This window comes from Podarcis tiliguerta, assembly GCF_965153285.1.
Source record: "Podarcis tiliguerta genome assembly, chromosome: 17".
In the NCBI taxonomy this organism is placed as follows: domain Eukaryota; kingdom Metazoa; phylum Chordata; class Lepidosauria; order Squamata; family Lacertidae; genus Podarcis; species Podarcis tiliguerta.
The window spans coordinates 25,867,374-25,891,601 of NC_139550.1; the positions used below are offsets into that span (position 1 = coordinate 25,867,374).

Consider the following 24,228-nt stretch of genomic DNA (forward strand, 5'->3'; position numbering starts at 1 on the left):
CCTCTACACACAAACACACACGAGGAACAGATTGACCATACAGCGGTACCTCAGGTTACATATGCTTCAGGTTACATACACTTCAGGTTACAGACTCAGCTAACCCAGAAATAGTGCTTCAGGTTAAGAACTTTGCTTCAGGATGAGAACAGAAATCGGGCTCCGGCGGTGTGGCAGCAGCAGGATGCCCCATTAGCTAAAATGGTGCTTCAGGTTAAGAACAGTTTCAGGTTAAGTACGGACCTCCGGAACGAATTAAGTACTTAACCTGAAGTACCACCGTATGTCAAAATTTACTGAGTTAATTTTTTCATAGAATTGCCTAATGAATGTTTGTCAGTAACCCTTATGTTAAGTTGCCGCACAATATTCTGAGGTTCTGTATTGGAAAATAGTTTGTAGCAGTCATGCACTGATGTCACTGTAATTTGACATGTTGTATGCTGCCTTGTTGTATTTTAATGAAAAGCGTGCTCTGCAAATATTTTACATAAATAAATTGACTATCTTTGAGCAAAGGCGTTTAACCTTCTGAAGACTATCGTCCCTTTTGAGTTCCAAGTTCACTCAGCTTCAGAGAGCTACATATTATGGAATGTATTTCTTCACCTTGCTCCATTTAGGAAGATGAAATATATCGTGGTGAACGCACATCTTGACAACATTCAGTGGTCGGAATTGTGCATTGTGTCTGATTTATATGACTGGCAAAATACAGATGGAAATGAGTGACTTGTGGATTAGGGTATTGACATGCAGTAATGTGGCTTTTGTTTTTGTTTGGCTACAGGAGCTGTGAAGGTCGAAATATCAGATACCGAACATGCAGCAACGTGGTAAGTGGTTATGTGCCGTGGCTACTGCAATCCACATATCGGGAAAGATTTTGGGTTTGTGACAAATGGGTGCTCTGGAAACTATCCCCCAAAATGATAGGTCTCTGGTTGTGGCATATGACATTCAAGTAAATGAAGTTTATACACAAATATTTACAGTTGAAGTGTTGTTGATATGAAGAGAGGCACATTTTCCCCATAGAGGCGCAATACTCAGGCCTCTTTGCAGATGTCTTTCCCCTCAGGGCAGAAGAAGGGAGAGAATGAAGGGCACCTTTTTCATGCTTGCCCTCTTGCAGACCCTCCAAATGCCCCTGTTTTCCAGATTTAAAGAAGCCATCCTGGTTTCTGTTTTGATCCCAGAATGTCCAGCTTTACCTTAGGACATCCCTGTATCAATCAGGGAAATGTATGAAGTTTTGTGAGACCCCCGCCAAGCCAAGGAAACAACTAACTGTACAACCTTTAGAACAGGGGTCAACAACCTTTTCCAGCCGTGGGCCAGTCCACTGTCCCTCAGACCATGTGGTGGGATGGACTACCCGTATTTTTCGCTCTATAAGACGCACCAGACCACAAGACGCACCTAGTTTTTGGAGGAGGAAAACAAGAAAAAAATTATTCTGAATCTCAGAAGCCAGAACAACAAGAGGGATCGCTGCGCAGCGAAAGCAGCGATCCCTCTTGCTGTTCTGGCTTTTGGGATAGCTGTGCAGCCTGCATTCACTCCATAAGACGCACACACATTTTCCCTTACTTTTTAGGAGGGGAAAAGTGAGTCTTATAGAGCAAAAAATACGGTATATTTTTTTTCGGGGGGGGGGGGATGAACGTATTCCAATGCCCCACAAATAACACAGAGTTGCATTTTAAATAAAAGAACACGTTCTACTCATATAAAAACACCAGGCAGACCCCACAAATAACCCAGAGATGCATTTTAAATAAAAGGACACATTCTACTCATGTAAAAACATGCTGATTCCCGGACCATCCGTGGGCCGGATTGAGAAGGCGATTGGGCCGCATCTGGCCCTCAGGCCTTAGTTTGCCTAAGTTTGTTTTATTTATTTATTATACATGTTGGAAGCCACCCAGATTAGCTGGGACAACCCAGTCAGATGGGTAGAGTATAAATAATAAAATGATGATGATGAGTGGTGTCCAAACTTTTTTCAAAGAGGGCCAGATTTGATGAAGTGAAGGGCCGTGAGGGCCGACCAAAGGGTCAACCGGAGTTGTTATCCTTTTTTTAGGATTCAAATTGAGCTTTTTTCCTGATTTTTTACTTCAAAGCTGTTGAGTTTTTTTTAGGATTGAAATTTTAGGACTTTACCCCAGGAAATAAACTGCCACAGGGGCTGAATTAAAATCACCAGTGGGCTGGATTAAACCCATGGAACAGCTTTTGGACATGTCCCTGTTTTCATCAGAGAAAACCTGAGGGTATGCTCTTGCTGAAGGGATGGGGAACCTGTGTTTTTCTGGATATTGTTGCATTCTAAATATCATCCACCCCAGTCGTCAAGACCAGATGTAGTCAAACAAGATCTGCAGGGCCGCAAGTGTTAAACCCCTGTGCTGAATAGTCAGAAAACCTTTTAACTGTATCTCTTTCCTTCACTAGAACAACCGTTCCCCATACACTCACATTTATTCAGTCAGTCATTGAACATGATGGCTAATGGCTCCAATGTTGTGCATGGTTTGGCTGCATAAATCTCATTGATTTCACGGGCGTTTAAACCACCTTACTGTTCATGGGATTACACTGGGGTCCTTTCCGGGTTGTTGCAATCTTCCTATAGTCTAGACAGGAGCTGTCCTCATTGACAACACCTGGAGGTAATAGCCGGTCAATAAAGCTGCCCTCTGCTTTGTGGGTTGTCTTCCAGCTGCGAGGCACTTTGGGTACACCAGGAGACTGAAGAGAGCAACAGGCTTAATAATTAGTGTCAAGTCTGGAGACATACGGTGGCTCCACTGAATATAGCATGGGAGAAATGAAAGAGACACTGTCCAAGCTGATGGGATTCAAAAGACTCTCGCGGGTTTTGTTTTGTTTTGCACAATACTGGCCAGCTTGCTCCTTGCCTTGTTCTGCTGCTGCCAGCCCCAAAGGAAGCAGAATGTAACGAGATGCTTCTCTGCATTAGTTTGTTGTTGCTGGATCACCCTGCTGGGAAGCTGGGATTACACCTAAGTTCGGAGCCCTTGTTTATAGGAACAGCTGAACTTTTCCAACACAAAGAATAATCTTTCCTTAATAAAAAAAAATTAAAATGTTGTTCTTAGGATAGGTTCGATCTTCTGGCTAATACACTTGAAATGTGTCTCTTCAAAATAAAAGTTCACATATCTCTGTCCAAAAGCAAGACTAGAGAATTGAGTGTGTAGAATCAGAGTTATAGAGCAGCCGCTCTCTACTTCATGGCAAGAAGGTTGGTGTTTCTTGCTGTTCCTTTGCTCAGAAATCCAAGGAAACAGGGGGACTGTAATGTAATTTTGGGCGCAACTGTGTGGCCTGAGGCTCCAGTGGGCACCTCTACACATGAACGATGTTTTGAAAGGCCGCTAGTAGTACGTTTCCAAGCACAATTCAAAGTGTTGGTGCTGACCTAAACGGCCTCAGTCCAGTATATCTAAAGGAGCATCTCCACTCCCATTATTCTACACATACACTGAGGTCCAGCTCTGAGGGCCTTCTGGCGGTTCCCTCACTGTGAGAAGTGAGGTTACAGGGAACCAGGCAGAGGGCCTTCTCGGTAGTGGCACCTCCCTGTGGAACACCCTCCCACCAGATCTCAAAGAGAAAAACAACTGCCAGACTTTTAGAAGACATCTGAAGGCAGCCCTGTTTAGGGAAGCTGTTAATGTTTAATAGGTTATTCTATTTTAATGTTCTGTTGGAAGCCGCCCAGAGTGGCTGGCAAGCCCAGCCAGATGGGCGGGGTATAAATAATAAATTATTATATTATATAATGTCATTGGAACCAACAATTGTCGGGTCAGAATCCAAATAAGTATTTGAGGAGAGTCTTGTTTTAAGTCTTTTTTTCTTTTAGGGAAGCCATTGGTGCTTGTGGTGATTAAGAGTAGGGGTTTCATGCGGTGGAGCTGAAAATGTGGCGTGCCTTCACTACAAAAGCCCACTTTCTAACATCTTTGTCCAGGAAACTTGGGAGAGCTTTTATAATCCAATTTACCATTGAGTCGTTTTAATGAACGGTGTGGGTTCATTACTGGTTAGCCTGTCTTCCAATTTTTATTTAATCTGTGTTTCAAGGGGGAGGGATGTATGGTTTTATTTAATTTTTTTATCGCCCACTTCCTCGGCTGCTTTTATGTGGGAAAGTGATTTATAGATATGCATCTACATGAAATTCAACACGAGCTCACTCATTGCACAAATGCAAACAGCAAAACAATTTACAAAGAGTAGGAAAGATTGTCTAAGCCTCCCCTTTTAAAAAAACCCAAAAACCTCTTTCCAGAAGTTGCCTTCTCAGAATGCATGCTGCAGAGATAGTCTAGCAACTCCTCATTCAGTGTCCAGGGGAGAGATAAATCACCTGTAGGGAAATGGTTTTGGCTTCATGATGAAAGGGATGCCTGCTCCTGGTAAAATATACCTGCATATACATTGCATATATCAAATCAGCAGGAGGGGGAACTGACAAATTAACAGTGAAAATGGGGAGAACTAAGGAAAGATATCTAGCTCTAGTATGCACTGAGGGAATTTCCAAACAATCATATTTTTGGTGTGATAAGTACACATTTGTTTCTCATTTGCTGCATATGGCACACGTATTTTTCTCTCAAGGTTCATCTTATTGCCCCGGCAATCCTATTTTGTGTACCTGGGGAGATGCAACCCTTTCTCTCATAGGGAACATTCAGTACAGTTGCAGAACCATAATAACAACAACCAAGAAAGCAATCTGAAGAAGTCCAGATAAATCTGACAAGAAACTTTTCCCAGATACCTCTTGCATTAACTCCACCTCTGTTTTCCCATTACGGCTGGCTTAATCCAGTATCCTTGCTTCCCAGAGTTTTTGATCCTTTCATTGTTCTGGAGTACACACCGAATTAGTTTGTTTTGAAGGTGTGAGAGAGAATAGCAGTAACTGCAGCAAGTCTTTGTTTCCTCCTTTATCTGTTGTGGGGATGAACATGGATAAATACGCTTGTGGTGACTACAAGTGTGGAGTAAGGGTTCTGAGCACTTTTTCTGGCTGTCCTCCTATCACAGCAATTGTATTTTTAGGTGAAGAAAAGCTCCAGCTGCTAAATTCGTGTGTGCCAGGCAGCTCTTAGAGGCATGTGAGCAAAGGCCAGTGAAAAAGTTGGCATCCTTCTGGAACTTTTATCTGGACTAGATGGTTGTTTGGTATGATTCTGCCAGCCCAATTCTGATTCTTTAAATGGCTTTAGGGTCCAGCCAGGAAAATTTTATTTTGGAGGCAAGAAAGATCTATTTGTGTTCTGAACTGTGGTAGAAACTTGAGGGGGAGGAAAAACCCAGCTAAACATGTCTGAAACCATTCTGGAACTTTGAAGGAAAAATACCCTTTGTTGTTTCTTGGAAAAACGACCCTGAACGCAGTAAAAGAAAAAGACACATTTTTATAACTTGCTATGTTATTATATACCCTTTGGTATGAAAAGTAAACAAAATCTTAAAAAGTGACTCACACATTTCTTGGCTGCATGGAACTTCTAAAGCTGATTTCTCTGCCATATTGTAAACCTATAAAAGATGGATTTTTAAAGCTGTTCTTTCAGCCCTTTTCTTTCCTGGAGATTCACCTTCAGCTGCCAAAGGTTTTTCTATTTTTAGTGACAAGATGTCACTAATTCTCTCCTCCTGAAAATAACCTTTTATTATTTCTTCATCTACAAACAGAACCGCTCAACCATCACATGACCTGAATTTCCATGCTTCTAAATACTCAGATTATACCTTTTTCTAAGTTCATAGAGTCAGAAGCCATCTGGTACAACTCCCTTCGCAGGCGCTGAATCTTCCATGCTGCAGACTTAATTTTGTAAGACAAACCAGATGGCCTAAGCGAGGGAACCATATTATGTCTTAGACCAAAAGTCACCTTTACTTTCCACCTGCCCCCAGATTACGGATCCTTCTCAAAATAGATAGCCCAATGCCATAATGACTAGGAAACGCCAATCTGCTTTATGAAACACCACACTCCACCTGCCCCTTCCCACATTCCATGGCAGTTAAACAAATCGTGAAAGAATGATTTAATGTAAGACGGAAGCTGAAGCTGGATCAGAAATACGTCCTCCTCTGCAAATTAGCGAGTATATTGCCCCTCTACAGAATCTTTTGTTTGGAAGGAGCTTATGGGAGAAGAGCGCTGGAAATCCTTGGCTTAGAGTTCCTTTGATCACCTTGAAAGGAACGGTTGCTTCATCTGGGCGCCCCCCTCAAATATCTTTGCTCGTCGCCTAGCGGTGCAGCAATAAAACTACTAGCACATTTGCAAAGCTAAGCAGGGTCCAGTATGGTTTCACATTGGATGGGAGGCCCCATGTGTTGAGATTCCTGCATTGCAGGAGGTTGGACAACCCTAACTTCTGTGAGATGGTTTGCAAGGGATTGTGGAGAAAAACAGAACAGATAATTCTCACAATATTGTTGCCACCACACGACTAATCTCAATACTTGCAGTATTGTAAGTATTTGCTGCTTATAGGACTAACCATAAAAATTGGTGGGAATTAATAAGACGATATATCAATTACATTTAATCCCCTACAAGTGGCTTAAGGCCCTCGTATTTATGGGACTGCCTCTCCTGGTCTGCCCCGCAGAGGACCTTAAGGTCCTTGAATAATCATAGTTTAGAGGTCCCGGGCCCTAAGGAAGTTAGATTATCCTCCACCAGGGCCAGGGCCTTCTCAGTGATGGCTCCGACCTGATGGAATGCTCTGTCCCATGAGACCAGGGCCCTGCAGGATTTAACTTCCTTCTGCAGGGCCTGTAAGACAGAGCTATTCCGCCTGGCTTTCAATTTGAACTTAGCCTGATCTTTTATTCCCCTTCCTTCCATCCCTCTCTCCTTTTTATGAAGATTACCCGCTCTGGGATCCTACAGCTAATTCTCCCCTGGTCTCCTTGCTGACCCAAATAGGACTAATTTAACCAGCTAGCCCTGGTGATCATCTAATGCTTATTGGATGGATTTCCCCCCTAAATTGATTTTTGAATTGTGTATTTATTGTTATTCATGTTTTATACTGTATTTTATGCTGTTTTTTGTTGCATCAATTAAGTGTTTTAAATTTGTTGTTAGCCGCCCTGAGCCCGGTTTTCTGAACCGGGAAGAGCGGGGTATAAATAAAAATGTATTATTATTATTATTACAAACCCGCACATGTGTGTCAGTTAGCAAACTGCCAGCGCCTGTTTTCAAAACAGTGGGGCTGGCACGCAGAGAGCCCAAGGAGCAGAGCATTCAGCCCCATCATTAGGCACATGAATGAAGCATAGGAATAGGCTATTAAACCTTTTATTAATTTTGTTCAGCTCCAAGAAGCAACTGACACCCCCTTCTATCCTCGTGCAATCAAACGGAACACACTCTGAAGTGAGTTTAAAAATGATTTAGTTACTTAATCGAGGTCATAGTCATGCATTTTCCTTTAAGCAACAGCTTAAAGATAATGCAGGTAAAATACTTGTTTGAAATACAACAGAGCAGCCTCAGACACATGTCTGAGACAGGGAGTCCAGTTGAGGACCTCCTTGCTTGCAGTGTGTGTGAGAGTGAGGGGAGGGGACAAGGAAAAAAATTACTTCCCTCCTGTCAGGAGAAGATGGGGCATGATCTCATTGAGCCAACTCTAGCAGTTAGAACTTTGTGGTCCTTAACTCCTTCATATACTAACTAGCACTGTTAGGTTTGACTGCAAATCTCCCACCAAAATACCATAGACTTCACTCAGAAATCTCCTTTCCTAATCCTATTGGGGATAGTATATAGCTAATCTCTCTTGGAACCTGAAATATACAATATGTATATTTTATAAATTGTTTTAGAAGCTTCTCAACTGCTTCTCTATTATAAAAACCTTGATAAGATCTTTGTATCTAACCTACCAAGTAAACTTTTAATAGCTCGATCCTTTCATGTCCCATGTAATCTGATCTACTTCCATCAAGCACATCTGGGATTCATCTTATCTTTTTCTCTAGCTCATTGATTAATAGAAATTGTTTGAAATGTGATTTAAATATGACAGACCTGTGTTGCTGTTATGAAGCACAGTGAGGGCAAATAAAAGGTCATGGCAAAAATGGTTCTTGTGTGGACAAGAGAAATTTAGGCAATCTGGGTTTTATGTTTCAAATACAAAGACTTAACATTTTGTGTTTGCATTCAAAGGAAAGGGCTTTGTTCACCTAGGGAACGGTTGGCCACCTTTAAAGTAAAAATTGTTTTTGTAGGAAGTATATGCCCAAGAGGATGAGTAATAGTTGATAGTTATTGACATTAAACAAACGCTCAAGAGAAAGAAAAGACCTGTAGGTTATGAATTCCTCAAATGCACTCAAAAATTTTAATGCTGTAAAAGATATTTCAGTGCTGAGCCATCATCAAAGAATCAGAAAGACAATGGCCATGTATTTAAAGTACTCTTCCACCACTTTAACAGTCATGGCTTCCCCACAAAATCCTGGCAGGTGTGGTCTGTGAAGGGTGCTGAGAGTTGCTGAGATCCCTCACAGAGCAATAATCGCCATCACCCTTAACAAACTAGAGTTCCCGAGATGTCAGGTGGGCTCAGGTACAGCGGTTTGGATGCCTTTGTTCTTTACTGAGGATGCAACACCTGTGAGTGGCTCCTGCTGCATCTTTCCCACCTCTCTCAGGTACAGGAAGTAGGTCCTCTGTTGTGTCTGTACAGGACAGGTAAGGAGGCCCTGGCCATTGAAGCTGGGATAAACTCTGGTTCTAAACCCTGCACCTTGTGTATCATTTATCTTTGCGTATCGAGCCGTTTATTTAAGAAAAGAAGAAAAGGGGAAAACTAAAAGAAACTAGAGCCTATGATTGTGGTTGAGAGAAAAATTGCCCACTGGAAACTAAAATTACAAGAGTGAGGCACTGAGACTTTGGGCCCCAAACCCACAAGCTATCCACTTACATGAAAGTGTAATAATTTATGTAGAATGAAATCACTTTTTTTCAGCCCTTGGAATGAATGTGCAACAGAATCCTGCAGCAGTAATTACAATTGGTAACGTGCATTTTAGTAATGTTTTATGTGCGCTCAACAATTTTATAATTATCTTGTCATTTCCGACAATAAGGTTTGAGAGGCTGTGATTGCAATTCCGGGAAGGGTGTGTGTGTATTTTTTTATTTTTAAAAAAACCAAAAAACCAAGAGGCTAACACTGAAAGGTGTTTAGGTGCCCAAATGCCCCCCTGAGTCCACAAGGCCGATAATATTTGAATCCTGGTATTCCAGCTTTAGCTTCAATATTTTGTCTACAATTCAAGCCTCCACTTCTCTTTTGATGACAGTAAAAGGCATATTGCCTCTTGCAGAGCCATATCTGAATGAAGGCTACCTAAGGCCAATAAGTCAAACTTCTGTATTAAGATGGTTTCAGTTTCAGCCACTTTTTTTGGTCACCTATTAATTTACTCCCCTTTGAAACTCTTCCTCTCCAAGCAAACCATTTCAGAGGTTTGCTTGTTTTGGTAATTATAATTCCACTGCCTTTGAAGTATGAGACTCTTTACAGGAACAACCTTTGTACAATAAAATAAAAATCCCAAACTCTTGCATTCTGGTCATGGATATTCTGTTGAATTCTGCAGAATCACCTGAATCCATAGGTGCTGCTGCATGGGTGCTTATTGGCTCCTTATGCATACATAAAGGTAAAGGGACCCCTGACCATTAGGTCCAGTCGCGGACGACTCGGGGGTTGCGACGCTCATCTCACTTTATTGGCCGAGAGAGCTGGCATACAGCTTCCGGGTCATGTGGCCAGCATGACTAAGCTGCTTCTGGCGAACCAGAGCAGCACACGGAAACGGCGTTTACCTTCCCGCCGGAGCGGTACCTTTTTATCTACTTGCACTTTGACGTGCTTTCGAACTGCTAGGTTGGCAGGAGCAGGGACCGAGCAACGGGAGCTCACCCCGTTGCGGGGATTCGAACCGCCAACCTTCTGATCGGCAAGTTCTAGGCTCTGTGGTTTAACCCACAGCGCCACCCGCGTCCCTATGCATACATACAGTACACTTGTTTTTGCATGACATTGTTGGCATAAGAATGCCAGCCCATATCCCACGCCATCCCCTCTAATCCAGATCTACCTTTTCTGGGGAAGCCCCCAAAGATCCACAGAAGCATTTGTGATTTTTCAATGGCCTTTTGCAGATGGGTAAGCCACTCTTTCAAACGCATTTTGCCTGTAGAGCTTCTAAGTAATCTGAGTGTCTCTCAGTAGTGCTACATGCCTCATAAAGTAGGGAAGTCACAGAAGGTATTTTGCTGGGCCTGAAGATTTTGACTCTAGCTGGGGTTTAGCATTGTATGTTTGTGCTGGCCCTTCACCCTAGAGGTTGAAATCCACTCGTTCCTGCCTTAGGCCCCGTGGCATAAGTATGCATGTAGGCTTTTTTGAGTGCTCATATTTATTCTCCGAAGAGCTTCAAGTTTCACAGGAAACTTCTTTAAACACATACTTGGCTATTTAAATCCGTGTTATTATTTTAATCGTGGAAATCAAAGGCAATGTAGCATTTAACTTTTGGTCCTGATCACCTGCAGTGTCCGAGGAACGTGCTAGGTTAACCGTTCGTTTTTTATTCCTTTGGTTTGAGAAAACAAACGGCTCAAACAATCCTATTGGCTTGCGGGTGAACCAAGATTGAGAACTCTGTATATATATATATATCTGTAGGGTTTATTGGACCTTTTATCTCTGTAAAAATAAATTGGCCCAAGCCATCATGTAGGATGAGCCAAGACAGAACCAAACAAGAGATCTAGCTTGGCTCTGTGAATGCTGGAATAAGCCAAGCTTATTAAACCAGGCTACATGCCCTTGTGGAACAAAGGAGTGCAAAGGGAACTAGGAGGGAGGTACACTTGTTTTCTCAGGCTGTTTACACGGAGCGCCCTTTCAGACCAGACCCAGCTGATCTGGGCCAAAGCTCACTGAATGCTCACACAGGGCTTTCGCAGTGTGTTGACTCCTTGTTTCTAAGGGTCAGGGGCTGAGCCAGGTTCATTCTAGTTCAGCCAAGAAGAAACAGAATCACCTCTGAGATGAGCTGTTTAGGACACTATGGAAGGACACAACATATAGCAGCCTCCCTGCACTGCTGCTCATAGTCCAAAAATGGAAGTTTTGTATTTCTATTTTGCCACAACTTTCTCCCCTTGTTATGTGCAGAAGTTCTGCTTTCAGTGGTAAAGGAAACAGACAGGGGACGAGAAGCACTAGAACTTTGCTTTTTCTTTCTGGTGTGGTAGCGACTGCAGGAGGACAGCTTCTTCCCGTGCAGCCTGTGTGACCTCAGAAGCCCTGGACCATATGGGAGACATCTACAATAATAATAATTTATTATTTATACCCCCCCCCCCAATCTGGCTGGGTTTCCACAGCCACTCTGGGCAGCTTCCAACAGAATATTAAAATACAATAGTCCATCAAACATTAAAAGCTCCCCTAAATAGGGCTGCCTTCAGATGTCTTCTAAAAGTCTGGTAGTTGTTTTTCTCTTTGACATCCGGTGGGAGGGCGTTCCACAAGGCTGGTGCCGCCACTGAGAAGGCCCTCTGCCTGGCTCCCTGTAATCTCACTTCTTGCTATGAGGGAACCGCCAGAAGGCCCTTGGTGCTGGACCTCAGTGTCCGGACAGAACGATGGGGGTGGAGACGCTCCTTCAGGTATATTGGAACGAGGCCGTTTAGGGCTTTAAAAGTCAGCACCAACACTTTGAATTGTACTCGGAAACGGACTGGGAGCCAGTGTAGGTCTTCCCAGTTGCCAGTCTAGCTGCCGCATTCTGGATTAGTTGTAGTTTCTGGGTCACCTTCAAAGGTAGCCCCACGTAGAGCGCATTGCAGTAGTCCAAGCGGCAGATAACCAGAGCATGCACCACTCTGGTGAGACAGTCTGCAGGCACGTAGGGTCTCAGCCTGCGTACCAGATGGAGCTGGTAAACAGCTGCCCTGGACACAGAATTGACCTGTACCTCTATGGACAGCTGTGAGTCCAAAATAACTCACAGGCTGGACACCTGGTCCTTCAGGGGCACAGTTACCCCATTCAGGACCAGGGAGTCCCTCACACCTGCCCACTTCCTGTCCCCCCAAAACAGTACTTCTGTCTTGTCAGGATTCAACCTCAATCTGTTAGCTGCCATCCATCCTTTTCCTTCAGAAGCAGTGGAGTCTTCCCACATGGTGCCCTGCCATTACCCCACATGCTATAGTGACTCTTCAACCGAATCAGACCCCCCATGACAAAAACGAGATAAAAGAATTGGAGGAAGCAATGTCTGGGGTCAGGCAAGCTGCTAATACTGGAAAAAACTGTTACTTGCTAGTAGATAACTGAAGAGTGGTTTTAATATAACCCATAAGGAAATAGTGAGTTTTATTTTTTTTATTTTTAATGTAGCTATTCTGTTAGGCAATGGATACACAAGGATATTGTTTACAATTGCAAGTGAAGAAGAAAAGAGTAAGCGGTTTAAACTGATTTATGGCTAAACTGCCAAGAGCAATTTTAAACTATGGAAAATGTGAAAGATTGAATTAATCACCAAAGGAGTGAGTAGCTCTTCTTAAGCTGCCTTCTTAAATTTTCTTACTTTACAGGAAGTCTTAAATATTCTTACTTTACAAAATTAAAAAAAAATCTTCCAGCAGCACCTTAGAGACCAACTAAGTTTGTTACTGGTATGAGCTTTCGTGTGCACGTACACTTCTTCAGATACACTGAAAGAAACAGAAGTCACCAGAATTTTTTAATTTTAATTTTTTTTTAATTTGTTTCGACTACGGCTGACCAACACGGCTACCTACCTATATTTTACTTTACAGTAAGTCTCACTGGACCCAGTGTGACTTCCTTCTTAGCAGGTATGCATAGGGTCAGGCTTTAAGAGTTCTTTTGAAGGTTTTGAGAGCGTTTGCCATCAAATTTTGTGTTGGGTAACCAAATAGGATACATCCACAGTCTCTCTAGAAACAGCCACTACGATAATGGGTGTGTTTGACTAAATGAAATGGTCATTGAAGTAGCTCTGGGAGAAGGGGGGATTCAAAGCTACTGAAAGTTGGATAAACCTTTTATCTTGAATGCTACAGAAAATGATTGCCTCTGCAAAGATATCTAGCCAAATATATGACTGGTCTTTAGTAACATTAACAGCTAAACTGGGTTTTTTTTTAATTGCTTAGCGCAAATTAGAGATACTACGCTTGCACCCAAAACTTGTCTGAAACCTCCCCTGAGAGGTCAACAAGGGGTATTTAATAAATAAATAAATAACTCGTGATAAGCAGAAGAAAAAAAAATCTGAAGAGTTGCTGATTCTGTGGATTGTAAAATCTCTGCTTGCATTAGCCAGGTTGAAGTAATACAAATATACAGAGCATTTTTCTGGCTCACGTTGCTTCACTGACTGATTTAGGTCGTTTTGGAAAGAAACGCTAGCAAAGAATGCTTAAATAAACAAACACTTGAATCAAGCAATTTTCTTGATTCCCCCCCCCCCCTTCTCCCTTTTCAAAGGAGAAAGAGCAGTTGGCTAGGTCTGCATATGTGCATAAAGTCAGAAGAAATGTTGAACAACAGGCAGTTTTTTGTGAGAGGAGAAAATATATTTCATACACTAAAACACATGGCGCTTTGTCCTCTTCAACTTGCCCCTCAATAACACATAGCTGAAGAATCTCTAGTAATAATGTCATGAGCTACTTCAATTGATGTGTTTGCTTCTGGATGGAGAGAGACAATCGTTTCTACTTCTTCAGGACAGTCCCAAAGAGGGATTCATACCCGATGGCTGCCTCTGCAAAACAGATTTTGCAAATTTTCGCATTAAACCAAGAAAACTTAACTAACCGATGTCACTAGTGCAATGAAAGGAGTGTGTGTGTCTTTGTGCAATGCCCACTTTCGACTCCCTTAAAACTGCCGTCTGATTTCTGCCTATGACCACATTATATATAGACCCAGTTGAGTTCCCCGTGTTGAGAATACAATTATTAGCCCATTTGCAAGGGACCACCTGACTTTCTTCTTTTTCTCCTTAGGACTGCCCTCCAGAAGCAGGTGATTTTCGTACCCAGCAATGTTCAGCGCACAACGACGTCAAGTACCAGGGGCAGTTTTACGAATGGCTCCCTGTATCGAATGATCCTGACAACCCATGCTCCTTAAAGTGCCAGGCCAAAGGGACAAGCTTTGTTGTGGAATTGGCTCCTAAAGTGCTGGATGGGACCCGATGCTACACTGAATCGCTAGATATGTGCATTAGCGGCTTGTGCCAAGTAAGGACAATACTTTTTTTGGGTGATTTTCACACACCCCACACATCCTTTTTCTGTGTCTTTTCTCTTTTTTCGTGTCTCGTGTTTTAATCTCTCCCCTGCCCCCTCTCCTCTGTGGGGCTTGCTCCTACAGTCTTCTTTAAAGTGTGCGTTCATTTTCAGTCACTTACATATTTGCTTCTGAAATGCATTTTATCAACAGTAGGGTTGCCCCCAGTTTCTTTTAAGTTTGTGCCAGCTCTTCCTGTTAAAAAAACCTGAAAAGGTAACCCTTTCAAGGCAGTCCTTTCAGGTTTTTCATTCCCATTCCCTTTTAATTTTTAATTCCTTTTTATTAGAGATTTTATTGTATTACAAAACAAACAAGCGGTGGAAAGCTCATATTTTTTGATTAGAGTCTTTTTCACAATTCGTTTATGTTTTGTATGAGGCACTATCATTCTAGATATCATGCCGTTATGGGGGAAGATAGGAAAAAGATGGGAATGTGATGTTCTTTCGTTCTGTTGCATAGCGTTTGTATAGACTATTGGGTCAGCATTATGTGAGTAGGCCTTTTATTCGTACCTTAATTAAATGTTTATTGGCATCGCGAGAGATTAGTGGGTCCGGTGCCTGGTTGGTTGAGTTCAGTTGGTTGCATTGTGGTTCCTTGTTTGTTCATGTGAGAAAGTGGGGGGGCGGGGCTGTTGAATTCCCATTTCCCAACATGTAGGTAATTTATCAATTTAGAGATACTGCTATTCAAAATACTTAATTGTGTACCCAACTACAGTTGTACCTTGGTTTTTAAACAGCTTAGTTCTCAAATGTTTTGGCTCCTGAAAGCCGCAAACCCAGAAGTGACTGTTCCGGTTTGCGAACTATTTCTGGAAGCCGAAATCTGATGGGGCTTCCATGGCTTCCGATTGGCTGCAGGAGCTTCCTGCAGCCAATTGGAAGCCACACTTTGGTATCCAAATGTTTTGGCAATCGAAAGGACTTCCAGAATGGATTCCATTCAACTTCCAAGGTACGACTGTACAGTCTACTGAGAATAGACCCATTGAAATTAATGGACCTAACTTAGCCATGTCTATGTCAGGAGCTCATCCTACACTCGAGTAGGACCCTGGTAGAGACACATGCCCAACTGTCATGTTCTCTCCCTCCTGGCCGTTCATTCGGGAGCTTCAAAAGCTTTCTTCAGCCCAAACATCACAGTGACTGATGCCAACAGACATCAGCACACTTAGGGATCCGCACAGTCTTCACAGCTTGCTAAACAGACCTCAGCAACTCAGCATTTTGGCTAATCTACTTTATTTACATATAAACACACACGGAGCACTGCAACATGGCTCCCTCTCTCTCTAGCATCAGACAGCAAAGAGAAAAAGAACAAAGGACAATAGTCCCACTTCACGGAACACAGTAACACAAACATCCTGTCTCCACCACTTTCCACTCTGTGGAGTCAAAACATACATCATCATGTGAAAGACAACAATCCCATGACTGCAATCACGGAGCAGGAATTCTAAGTCTTTTCACTTCAGCAGGTCTAGTCTGAGGACAACTAACATTGGATACAACCTATATTTTCCGTAATGAACAATGCACTCATTCCAGCTCCATTCAGTTCTATGGTCATGCCCTTGATATCAGTGTTCTATGTTGTGGATTAGACACAACAGGCAAAGCCTGAAAGACTGAAACGTATTCTATGGTCTCAATCAGTCCAATGTGCACATGGAGCTACAAAAAAGCTGGGGCTTCCAATACGATGGTACCTCGGGTTACAGACACTTCAGGTTACATACGCTTCAGGTTAGACTCCACTAACCCAGAAATAGTACCTCGGGTTAAGAACTTTGCTTCATGATGAGAACAGAAATTGTGCGGTGGTGGCACAGCGGCAGCGGGAAGCCCCATTACCTAAAGTGGTACCTCAGGTTAAGAACAGTTTCGGGTTAAGAACAGACCTCCAGAACAAATTAAGTTCTTAACCTGAGGTACCACTGTATTCTTGTCAGTATTAGCAGCAGCTATGTGTTTCTCCAGAATGGAAAGGCCGTGTGATTGTTAGGATTTGTATGTCTGTTAAGAGTTTCATAATATTAGAGCAACTGCCTGCCCCCTCAGTGGGGAAGTCTAACAGAGCCCCCATCTTGCGTGAGCCGAGGGTGGGGTGTGGACTCCATTAGACATCTCAATTGAGGGTTGCAGGTTCATCTATAATAATAATAATAATAATAATAATAATAATAATAATTTATTTATACCCCGCCCAACAGAACACTAAAATACAATAACCTATTAAACATTAAAAGCTTCCCTAAACAGGGCTGCCTTCAGATGTCTTCTATTAATTTCAAAATGCTGAAAGCTTTTCTGTGCCACCAGGCTTGTGTCACAGTTATCCAGTGATTTGTGGGTTTGTCGTACAGAACAATTCCATTAAAGAAGGGAGAATGCTGCCACTTTACTGATAAGCCCCGATACTTGATTTTTAAAAATACAAAACAAACGTTCCTCTCCTCTTCAGCCTCTGCTCAGCTCCATCACCCCCGTGAAAATGGGCAGCCATTTCTAACTCCGCATTGGCTAATGCCAGCATAGCCAATCTGAGTACAAGTGATGCAGTTCAACATTAGCAACGTCAGTTTCAGAAATGTTATTTGCATGCATAATGCTTGTGAGCTCTCAGAGACATCCAGCTGTCCACTGTTGGAAAAAAACAAAGCTGAACTGGAACCAGTCATTGTCTGACCCAACAAGACAATACGTAAGTTCTTACGTGTTTGAATAATACATGCATTTAGCACATTATATGTTTATAATGATACATAATAAAATTACTTCATCTAAACCTCTGGCTCCTAAAGCTTTGGGGTCAAATATGAATCCAGACTGACTCACTGAATTAAAACAAAAACAAAAAAAAGGATGCAAGCATTTCTGAACTTTACTGTCGTTCCAAATCCAAGTTTCACAGCTCTCCCCATCCATAATCCCATATAATTCCTGACATTTTATTAGCATTTGAACTGAATTTCCTTTCTGTGTCTTATGGTTGTTTTTCCCCTAGCGCTCTTTCTCTTCAGTGTTGCGTTCTGACCTGGCCCACGTCTTTATTGTTGAGGGAGATGTTTAAGCTAAATGGAATGTGATATAAAGCACATAGCTTCACTTATCTCAGCTCTGTAATTAACTGAAACAGGGACATGTCTCTTTATTTCATCAGAGGACACAATGGTCTTTCTGAGAAGTGAGCTTAGTCGAGTCAGAAAACCTTGCTGTTGGCTGTTTCTCAATTTATTAATAAGCGACTCCAGGGGACAATGTGTTTAATTTTCCCCACCCCCTCGCTAGTTGGCTAAAGTGCTTGAGCTCAGGACAAGATGTGGATTTGGAGCATTCTTGAGTCAACTAACAATCTGTTTGCCAGATCGTATTGGACGAAGGCTGGATTGTGTTTTAAGGTCCAAGTTCAGGACACACCTATGTGAGAAAGCCTTCCAGTGCTAATAGATAACATCCACCATTGAAGCATGTGTTCCTTGTTTTCACACACTTGGATATAGGGAGAAATGGAGCACAGCACTGACAATTATATTTATTGTTATTTAAAATTGTTGTTGTTCTTGTATATTAAAACTCAAATGCCCCCTGGCTTGTGCATCTCTGTAAGTTTCCATCAGGCATGCAGGACATTGAGGAATTACGAGAGAGAAGATGGATCACACACAAACTACAAAATGATTCCCAAATCTGGACTCACTTGCTGCCCAGAACTAGCATAACAAATTGGCTTCAAAAGGAGCCGTTTTTGTCACTGCACAGCTGTGTCAGAACAGGACACCATTGGACTTGAAGTAAAGGAAGATCAGAATCCTTTCCAGATCATTTACACAACATCTTATGTTGTGGGCCAGCATACTCTATACGTAATTCTAATTCTAAGAACGCTGTTGTGCCTTGTAGAGGTGAATTGTCCATGAAACACAATACAGTGGTATCTCGGGTTAAGTACTTAATTCGTTCCGGAGGTCCGTACTTAACCTGAAACTGTTCTTAACCTGAAGCACCACTTTAGCTAATGGGGCCTCCTGCTGCCGCCGTGCTACCGAAGCACGATTTCTGTTCTCATCCTGAAGCAAAGTTCTTAACCTGAAGCACTATTTCTGGGTTAGCGGAGTCTGTAACCTGAAGCGTATATAACCCGAGGTACCACTGTAGAGGTAGAAGACTCTACTTTGCTTGCAGGTCCCATGATTGAAACTCAGCCACTCTGGTGGCAAAAGTCAGTTCACTACTATAGAGAACCCATCATCTCAGACTACCACCCATAATTAACTCGGCAGTATGCTTGAAGTGAAATTAATTTATTCAGCCAGGACTAGATCAGTGGATGGTGCCCATAATCTGCATGCAGAAGACCTACACTGAACCCATGTTTCTTGCTCAAGGAAGTGAAGCAGAGCTGGCGAATCTCACATCGTGTAGTTTCTTGGATATGTAGTTCAAATAAAACATCCAACAAACATGGCAGTGTACTGCTGGACCCTGATTTCCTGTTTGAAGTACCGTATTTTTCTCTCTATAGGACGCACCGGACCATAGGAGGGTTGAGAACGGGGGGGGGGGAATTCTCCCCCTCTCTGCTCAGCGCCCCTTCAGTGAAGCGGCAGGAGAAACGGAGCCCCTTCCATTTCTCCTCCCACTTCGCTGAAAGGATGCTGCGCAGAGAGGGAAAACTGTGCAGCGCCTCTCCAGCTAAGCGAAGCCTGGAGAGGAAGAGGGATCGGTGTGCACCGACCCCTCTCGCTCTCCATGCTTCAGGCGGCTATCCGCAAGACTTTGGAGCGCAGCGGGAACTCCTGCTGCGCTCCGAAGGCGTGCAGATAGCTGCCTGAAGCCCTTGGAGCACAGCGGGAGTTCGTGCTGCGCTCTGGGGGCTTCAGGCGGCTTTAACAAAAGCAACGTGAAGCCTCCAGAGCGCAGGGGGAGCTCTCCCTCTGCGCTTCAGAGGCTTCGCGTTGCTATCGCTGAAGCCAAGGAGCCTGCATTCGCTCCATAAGACGCACACACATTTCCCCTTAATTTTTGAAGGGGAAAAAGTGTGTCTTATAGAGCGAAAAATACGGTAGCTCTGAATGGCACTGCCCTTGTGTATCCTGCAGGTTAGCTGTGTAGAGTCAGCAGCACTTTTGATGCATTTAAACCTCTTTGTCTGAAAACAACCTAAGCGCCTGTAATCATTGTTTCTTGTTGAGTACTGTCCAGCATTGCATCATTTACCCTTGGCCTATATTTGCAAAAACCTCCCAGCGCATGTACTTTTTCATGGAGATATAAAAAAAAATGCAATCTGTAAACATCTTGTATATTAAGCATGAGTCCAAGACAACTCTCAAAGCAGACCATATATCTGTCAACAAATATGTTGATATTACCACCAGCAATGACACAATATGTATCGTCTCCAAGGGAGTCGGGGGGTCTGTTGTTAAGGATGAGCTTGCTTGGCGCCTAAGTTACTCCAAACCCCAAGAAAGTAAGACGTCCTATAAATGCTAGTGTGTTCTCAGAGCTACAGCAAACTAGGACTGCCACATTGCCGGCTCCTTTTTAATAGGGAAAGAGATGTTGAACCTTACCTCACAATTTTGAATTGTTTAATTTTAAGTTGTGAAACAGATACAAAACGTTCTACAAGGGAGCTATAAATCTGCCCAGCTGGGATTGCATTTCAGTTGCAGAATCAACTAAGCTTTACTCCATTAACTGGAATTAATGAACATGAGTACAATAGAGTTACTCTGAGTAAAAGTTAGTTGAAAACCAGCATGACTTTTTAGTGCAGGATGCGGCAAGTTCTTAGAACAGAGCCTACACAGGGGACTCTTTCTATGTGATTGAGAATCCTGTGAAAAATAAGATCTCTAGTCATGTGTTTGGATATAGGCTATGGTCAGACTTTCTGGTGAATTTAAGTAGGCTGGAGAAAGGGACAAGTAAAGGGTTTTCCTATTACACTGAACATCTATTACTGTATATTCCCATGTATAAGCCAAGGGTTTTTTTATTATAAAATAATGTTTAAAATTGTGGGTCGTCTTATACACCGATAGTGCAGAGGGAGGACTGGCGATTGGTTGCAGCCATGAGCAGGAGATTGTCATTGGCAATTGGGTGGGTGATTTGTGGCAGTGGCAAGGGCTGCTGTCGATTGGCTGGCGCTGCAGGAATAGGGCGGGCAATTGGTGGCAGCTGGCAGCAAGTGGGCAGACGATTGGTGGCTTCAGCGACACGGGCAATATTGTCATTATTGGTCAGGCAGTCAGCGATTTTTGGCAATCCCCCCCGAAGAAAGCTCAACAACTCTTGGAAATCTCCCCCCATTTCCTTAATTTTGAGTCTTAAAAATAGGGGGCGTCTCATACACAGAAAAATATGACAATCCCAAAATGGAGGCTTTGTAGTGTGGCTTCCAGGTCACTTGTAACTCCATGCTTCTACTGAGCTAACACTCTCCTCGCCTGAATTTTCTGGAACAGTAGTTCCCAAAGTGTGTGGTAGCACACCTGGGGGGTGCTGGAGGTGTAAATGACTATCAGATTTTGAAAAGGTGGTATCACTGCATCAAGTTAATCAGTTTTGTTGAACTAATTAAACTAAATAGTTTTGATTGGATTTTGATAAACATGCAGTTAATTGTTAATTGTGGTGAATTTTTTTTTGTGTGTGTTGTTATCTTCCTGAAGGCAGCCCTTTTAGGGAAGCTTTTAATGTTTAACAGACCACTGTATTTTAATATTTTGTTGGAAGCCGCCCAGACTGAAAGCATTCTGAATAATGCTTTCGGTAAGGTAGGGTAGGGGGCACTATGGGTCCAATGATGGAACCAAGGGGTGGTGACCAAAAAAAGTTTTGAAAATCACTGTTCTAGACCCTCTTTCTGGCTTACGTTCAAAGAGGGCCTTCTCGGTGGTGGCGCCCACCCCATGGAATGCCCTCCCATCAGATGTCAAAGAAATAAACAACTATCTGACTTTTAGAAGACATCTGAAGGCAGCCCTGTTTAGGGAAGTTTTTAATGTTTGGTGTTCTGTTTTTAATCTGTTGGGAAACCCAGCCAGATGGGTGGGGTATAAATTATTATTATTATTATTATTATTATTATTATTATCCTCCACCCCCCTAACCCCAATGTTAATATACTTCATTTTTGCAGCTCCCATTGTGACACTTCTGTACCCTTTGGCATGAATCTGATTTCTGCTAAGTGTGCCACAATTTCCTCTATTCTACCTCACCGGCTCATCGTTTGCCCTAGTTTTTACTGAGATACTGAATCCCTCTGTTTTGCACCATTTTAAACTGAATGGACAGCTTCTCTGTACTCATCCCTTCCTTTACCAGATAGAAAGGTAGATGTCAGGAAGAATATAAGACTGGAAGTCTTCCTCCTGTTCTTTACATCAATTGTGAACATTCAGCCATGTGATCACAGACATATCATTACCATGTCAGTGAAAACTGAACCTTTGCTTCCAGGATTCCCTCTCCTAACACCAGGCTTGGACACTTCCTTCTATTCCCTGCTGGCTGGTGGGGTCACTGGGTTGAGCTCTGGCTCCTATCACAGTGACAAAGGTAGGAGAAAACACAGAAAGAGAGGCAGGGGGTGGAGACCACCATTCCTGTGCAGCTACTTTATTTTGTTGGGCACATTCATAACTTCAAAATAGTTTCATCTCCACCCCACCCTGCCAAAGTAGGTGATGAGATTCATTTAAAATTTCACTAGCTTTTATATACAGTGGTACCTTAGGTTAAGTACTTAATTCGTTCCAGAGGTCCGTACTTAACCTGAAACTGTTCTTAACCTGAAGCACCACTTTAGCCTATGGGGGCCTCCTGCTGCCACCGTGCCACCGGAGCACGATTTCTGTTCTCATCCTGAAGCAAAGTTCTTAACCTGAAGCACTATTTCTGGGTTAGCGGAGTCTGTAATCTGAAGTGTATGTAACCTGAAGTGTATGTAACCCGAGGTATCACTGTACAGTCTATTCAGCTGACTGTGCCCCCAAATACCCCAGTAATAAGATCATTAAGTTTGCAGATGATACAACAGTGGTTGATTTAATCGTGACTGGAGAGGGGGAGGCGGCCTATAGGAAGGAAGTTGAGCAATTGGGGGAGTGGTGCAGGAAAAACAACTTACTCCTTAACTTAAAGAAAACAAAAGAGATTATTGTGGACTTTAGGAAATGTAAATTGAATATTCAGCCACTTATTATTGAGGGGAAGTGCGTGGAACAGGTCTTTGTGTTTCGATTTATGGGAATGGAGTTGAGAGATGACCTAACCTGGAGAGAAAACAGCAAAGACCCGATGATGAGAGCACAGCAGAGGTTATATTTTATCTGTCAAAGGACCTATTGATGGCATTTTACCATTGTACTGTTGAGAGTGTATTAACTCATGGTCTGTGTGTGTGGTTTGGGAGCTGCACGGTCAGGGGAAAAACAATGCTGTACAAGGTTGTAAAGACTGCGGAGTATCAGATGGGATACCAGAGTTTCTAGGGGGCTAACCAGGCTGGGATAGCTGGGATAGCAGGCTTGTTGGTTTTTGAATGTCTGATGTAGATTTTTTTCAATTTCGTTGTTCTGTATGGAACAATGACAATAAAGATTATCGTATCTTACACTAGCAAGCAATTTAAGCTAGCAAATTATACAAAAAACAACAACAACCTGAGAGCAAGTTATTATGTATTTTCAATATCAAGGGAAGTTTGGAAGTGTGGTGTATAATTCTGTTGTGGTTAGCACCTTTCAGATGACAAAGTAGGAAAGGTTACCCTCTGCATATTGTGTTTCTCATGAATCCAGCATAGAAAGATGTGTGCTTGAACTCCTGCCTAACTAGGTTGTTTCTTCGTTACATAGCTTGGGTCATGCTTCGTATGTGTCTTCTGTCTGCAGCTTATCCTCCAAGGTAATCATACAAAGACTAAGAGCTGGCTTACTTCCTCAGTGCATCATTAAGATTGCATTTGCAAGCTCTGTCTGTTTTGGGACCCCTTCGGGATGACAACATAAGTGAAATTTATACGACTCTTTTAATCCATATTTGTTTGATGTTGTTCGTGATGCAGGGATGCAAGTAGCTGAGTGACATATTTATGAGGCTTTGTGCAATTGTAAGTTCTCGTGGCAAAGCCCTTTTGCTTTACGTATGACCACCCACCAGCTTAGCATAAAATCAACACAGACTTCTGGCTACATTCAGAAGAAGGAAAGCCAGATTTTTGTGTGGTGTTTTGGAGTCAGAAGCAGCTGTCCTTGGAAATGCTGGCTCTGCAGCAGGATGGGTAGATGGCATGTTGAAAATGCACTGTGCTTCATCAGTGTTTGCATGAGAAATAATATCCATTTACTGGTGGCAATTTCACACTTCATGTTTTAATCTGCGCTTTTTGAAAAAATAAAATAAAATAATATCATGACATTATCTCTATAAACAGGAAAAAAGTTTATTCAATACAGCAGTGGGTTTCAACCAGTGTGCTGTGGCACCCTGGGGTGCTTTGAATCATGGCCGTGGGTACTGCGGGCAACAAGGCCTTCCATCCCTCTTTCCTTCCCTCTCTCCTCTGATGCCATTTCACATCTCTGCCTAGCTGTTTGTTGCAGCAATTCTGGCTACAAGCTCCCCAGGTGAATGGTGCCTCTGGAGCTGGCCAGGGGGTGTTTCCCAAGCCCAGTGGAGCAGTGTGAGGAGGCACCTCTATTTGGGGCAGGAGGGGCAGCTCAGAGACTGGGGCGGCAGCT

The 24,228-nt window shown here is 42.8% G+C and overlaps 1 protein-coding gene across 3 annotated transcripts in view; it reads left to right on the forward strand.

Annotated features, from left to right (window-relative positions):
* ADAMTSL1 (ADAMTS like 1) overlaps positions 1 to 24,228 on the forward strand; it is a 473,481-nt gene that overhangs the window by 266,832 nt on the left and 182,421 nt on the right. For all 3 annotated transcript variants that reach the window (XM_083419278.1, XM_083419280.1, XM_083419279.1), the window contains 2 exons: positions 791 to 836; positions 14,165 to 14,401. In XM_083419278.1, the coding sequence (XP_083275404.1) occupies positions 791 to 836; positions 14,165 to 14,401 (283 nt within the window). The remainder of the gene's footprint in view (positions 1 to 790; positions 837 to 14,164; positions 14,402 to 24,228) is intronic.